We start from the raw sequence: 4,851 nt of genomic DNA, 5'->3' as shown, positions 1-4,851 counted from the left end.
TTCCATTTAAGTTCTCAGCAAAAGCCGGACACGTCGTTATTTTAATGAACAAACCCGTGTTTTGCTGTCATGTGTTGCCTGTGGTATTTTCACTGTTTCCATGATTACTGTTAAAGGAGGGGAAGTGCTATCTTAAGTAATTGAAATTATAGTCAAACACAGCAGGACTGTTTGAATAAATATGATGCAATTATTCCCAAAAATTCAATTTTCTTGAATAAATTTTGATCGTGCATTTTAAAATCATTACGGTTTTTTGGTTGTTTTTTTGGAAGGTTAAAATTAATTCAAATAAAAAGATCTAAGCAAAAGATGTACTTCCGCCCCTCCATGTTATTTGGACTTTTCTACATTGGCTCTTGTCCATCTTTCAAATGGAAAATTATCTTTTGCGAGTTGAAATCTCTGTCTTAAAAGCACTTTTATTTCTAAATGATGATTAATTGATCTCAACCAATTTTTGCGCAATTTTTCGATAACAGTCATCAATACATATTCTGTCACGTCGCAAACAAAAAAGACACGGTGCTGATGGTACTTCATTTATATTTTAATGTTTATAGTCGATGTCTTTTTAAAGGTGGGGGGTTTTTTTTCAATTATTTTTGGCAAAATGAAATCAGATAAAAATGGAGCGCGTTCCTGCTCACTTCTCTGAGTATAGTGACTGTGAATGATTTTACAGACTCAAACGATACTGTCACAAAAAAACAAACAAAAAAAAACGCAGCAGATTTACATTTTATATCACAAAGGGGGAAGAAAGAAAACATTACGATATATTCACACAACGTCCGCTGGCGCGAGTAACGTTACATTAAAAAAAAAATATTAAATTAAATATAAATAACTGGCACCATTAATAATAAAATGTAGATTATGTACAACTGTGCAACATGGCAACATGTTTGTTTTTTTGTTTGTTTTTTTTAAATCACACCACCAACATGTCAGTCCGCGTCACGGTCCACTGTGAGCGCGCACACGTGGCTTCTTCTTCTTCCTCTTCCTCCTCCTCCTCCTCCTCCTCTTCCTCCTATCAGCTGTCAGAGTCCACCTCGCTTTTACTCTCCTCCGTTTTCTCCGGCGATGTTTTGGCCGCTTTGTTCCATTTCTGAGAGTTCTCTGATTCCTCCGATGAAGACCTTTTCTGCCGCCTCCACTTGGCGCGTCTGTTTTTGAACCAAACCTGAGAGACCCGGAGACACAGGGCAGGTTTCAGTGCGCGACATCCAGACAGCCGCAGCGTGGAGCTTTTTCAAAAACATTCGCAAGAGTTTAATTTGTTAATGAAGACCGATCTTCTTCTGTCCTGTGTGTGTGTGTGTGTGTGTGTGTGTGTGTGTGTGTGTGTGTGTGTGTGTGTGTGTGTGTGTGTGTGTGTGTGTGTGTGTGTGTGTGTGTCGTCATAATTGTTGGTGGATTTAAGCAATCCAAACATGTTTACTGTATCGCTCTCTATTAAAAGGAAACAAACACGTGAAGAAGACAGGTGTTTATAGTTCACGAAAGTCATTTTACAAATTAAGTACTAGAGTCAGAAATATTAAGTATAAGAGAGAAGGAAGTTCACGTGTTTAAAACTGAAAGGCTTTTATATCATGTTTCGTCAGATTTTTTTTTATATTGAAATCTATTAGAATTTGTTAAAAACTACAGTGGACTTCTATACTCACAGCTTTAATTATCACGCGCAAACCCTTCAGACATGATGCCTTTGTGTTTAACGTTTCATGTCGTGACAGATGTTCTATACTTACTATTTAGTTTAGATTTCGTATTGAATCCCCTATACCTTTTAACCAGTCCAAAATATGTACTGTACCCCCGAGTCTGGTTCTTCCTGGTCGAGAATTATTATTATTATTATTATAAATTTTCCGTTAGTTTTCCTCCTTCACATCGAATATGCTTCTTTATTGGATTATTAGTTTGTGATTCATATTGAAGTAAAGTTCATATGAGATGACTAAAACAGTTAATCGGAAAAATGTCTATACATTTTTTTTAAATTCCGTGTATAGATTTATGTTTATCCCTTCCTCAGATCTGGTCGATTTTATTTATGCAATTGTATCTAGTCTGTTTTTTCACATCCTGTATAGTTAGTTAATTTTTTTCTCGTTATTTTGTATTATACTATTATTATTATTATTATTATTATTATTATTATTATTATTATTATTATTATTATTTCTTCAAGACAATGTATTACATTCTACAAAAATTATAAATATAGCGGTGACAATCATTTAAGATTGCAAAATCGACTCCACCGAATCAAAGTATATATAAGAACAGATTCCGAGTCGGTGGTGACTGAGCAGCTTCTTTGTAAAAAAATGTTAAAATACCGACAGGTCTGAATCTGAAGCTAGAAACACTCGTATCCTTCAAGAAATTAAAGTTTATCATTTGTAATATGCTGAGAGAGGCATCCGAGTTGATGTGTTGAAATGTTATGACTTCTATTGCAGCCATTTCTTTTTGCGATATTGTAAACAAAAGTTTTGTGGTTGTACTTTGCCCAATGCAAAAATAGATCTTCATCTCAATGGGATACCTTGGTACATTAACCACGGAAAATAAACAAGATATTCAACATTGAACCGTTTGAATCAGTCCGTTTAGTTTTAAATGACTAACTTAGAGTTATGTAGAACAATTCGTTATGACACCAAAACACATGATCAATGAGTCAACTGTTAATATCTAAAATATGTTATTGACACTTTAATTTAATGACCACTTATATGGGTGTTTTTCTAGATCCCGTCTGTATTTTAATCGTTAATGTATCTTAAAAACTTTTTTTCATTTTTAATTTTTTTTAATCATTTGAAGACAAATCCACAACGATAAAATCCTCTTCGCCATCATTAAACTTAAAAGGCAATTCAAATTGTGTTATCTTTAAAATAAAATAAAAGAATTCAGAGACCAAAACACTTCAAGTAACATTAGGAAAGGGCGAAAATAGGAACGTTTGAAATTTGATAAAAGACGAACAACTAAATGTGACGGGAAATGAATCAGAATCAAGTTTCAGATGCTTTCATCAAATCAAGAACTTCAATAAAAGTAAGAAATAAATAACTTGTCTGACCTCCACCTTCTCCTCCCGGAGGTGGACCTTGCGGGCCAGCTGCTCCCGCGTGCCGACGTCCGGGTACTTGGTCTCCTGGAAGAGGCCCTCCAGAGCCTCGAGTTGCTCGTCGGTGAAGATGGTGCGGTGCCGCCGCTTCCTGCGGCAGTGCAGCTGGTTGAGGAGCTGCAGCTCCGTCCGGGAGAGGCTGCCCATGTTCATGTAGGACATCATCTGGTGCGGGACCGGGGAGATCAGCACCGAGCCCGGGCTGTCGTACGCTGCAGGCGCGGGAGGGAGACACACGTGGAAGGGTTAAGTGATGAATGCAGGTCACTCTGCTGCGGTGTTGACAACGCCATAAACGTAAGCACATAAAATGTCTCCGTGGTCAATAAGGACGTGTTTGTACCGATACTAATGTGTGAACTTACGACACGTAGAAATCTCTTGGGGTGGGGATCAACAGCTATTCTGTCACGTTCCATTACAAATATATGACATCAAAAGTGTAAACAGGTCCGTGACATTTAAGAGGGGCATATGGACAATGACAATTAAAAAAAATAATAATAATGAGACCTGGCAAATGTGTCCTGCTCCAGATATGAACTTCACAAAGTTTTGTGGGTAATCGCGCGGATTAAAACTGCGTAAAAAGATTTTCATTGGTCTTGTTTTGGAAACAAGGTTGACAATCTTTAAATCGTATAACATCTGTGATGTCATGTAAATAATACAATTGCATCGTCACGTTTTTCTTTTCATTATAATCTCTACATTTTATATTAACAAGTGGCCTTTAATATCCTCTGGACAAGACAAGGACACCAACTTTCTCAGTAATGGTATTTACACAATAAAACCGTGTAATGTATAATCAAAGCGTTTTAATGGATTGATATTTCATCCCTGATTACATGATGTTATGCTCTTAAATTCAAGCTGAGCCTGCGTCACCCTACCTGTCGGGATGCAGGGGCATTGCTGCGCGCTGAGGCCGGGCACGGACCCGCAGCACGGCGGCCCTCCTCCTGCGCCTTGGACGTGTAACTGTCCGTAGTAGTAGCCGTTATATCCAATCCTGGTTCCGTTCACAGACTGGACCCCCGGAGGAGACGGTCCGCACGTGGCCGAGTACAGTCCGTTGTAGTCGGTGTAGATCGAGTCGGTGAGGCCGGCGGACAGCACCACCGGGCCGCTCCGGTGCAGCAGCAGCGGCTCCTTGCAGCTCGGCCGTCCGGACAGGATGCTGTCGATACTGAACATCCCGGCTGGCATCACACTGGCGCGCGGGTGGGAAGCGAGGAAAGCGAAATCTGTGAAGTTAAACCGTCTTTACGCACCAAGATGTCCTAATCTGAAAGGCTTTCCTGCTCCGTGGAAGGAGAAAAAAAAAAAAGAAAAGAAACAAGTTTCCTAAAACTGCGTCATGGTGACTCTGGAGAGGAACTTTTTTCTCTCCTGCGTGTGTCGCGCGCTGCAGAGGAAGGACTGGTGGATTTGAGGGGGCCAGCTGCGCGCGGGGCTGTTCTTATACCCCGCTGACGTCACGGCGGAGCGGGATGAGTTGCTGAAGCCGTGAACCCGTATAGATCTGTGTATTGAGAATTAATTCAATTAAGATAATCCGCACTGTTTGCGGACTTTTGGGAACGCCGCTGCTGGGTCACAGAGGCTCTTCTTCTGCAGGATAATCCGATTGTTTCCTTGTCAGTGAGGGCATCCTAATCTGTGGAAACACATTCGCTCTGGTATTTACTGGA

At 39.9% G+C, this 4,851-nt stretch overlaps 1 protein-coding gene across 1 annotated transcript; it reads right to left on the bottom strand.

The window, feature by feature from the left end:
* Window positions 1-931: 931 nt before the first annotated feature.
* On the bottom strand, window positions 932-4,560 carry gsc (goosecoid). Its single transcript, XM_080479794.1, has 3 exons — window positions 4,051-4,560; window positions 3,107-3,366; window positions 932-1,189 (listed from the first exon to the last, which is right to left on the bottom strand). The coding sequence occupies exons 1-3, from the start codon at window positions 4,364-4,366 to the stop codon at window positions 1,040-1,042; spliced, it is 726 nt and encodes a 241-aa protein (XP_080335920.1). The 5' UTR covers window positions 4,367-4,560; the 3' UTR covers window positions 932-1,039.
* Between the last annotated feature and the right edge of the window lie 291 nt (window positions 4,561-4,851).

The sequence above is a fragment of the Lipophrys pholis genome, assembly GCF_963383615.2.
Source record: "Lipophrys pholis genome assembly, chromosome: 14".
Taxonomy (NCBI): Eukaryota; Metazoa; Chordata; class Actinopteri; order Blenniiformes; family Blenniidae; genus Lipophrys; species Lipophrys pholis.
This window is presented reverse-complemented; position numbering and strand designations above follow the sequence as displayed.

Bases quoted from the DNA above. Each gene is read 5' to 3' on its own strand.
- gsc (XM_080479794.1), bottom strand. From the start codon at position 4,366: ATGCCAGCCGGGATGTTCAGTATCGACAGCATCCTGTCCGGACGGCCG. The intron at 3,367-4,050 runs GTAGGGTGACGC...CCGCGCCTGCAG, and splicing joins ATGCCCCTGCATCCCGACAG to CGTACGACAGCCCGGGCTCG. The intron at 1,190-3,106 runs GTCAGACAAGTT...CGGGTCTCTCAG, and splicing joins TCCGGGAGGAGAAGGTGGAG to GTTTGGTTCAAAAACAGACG.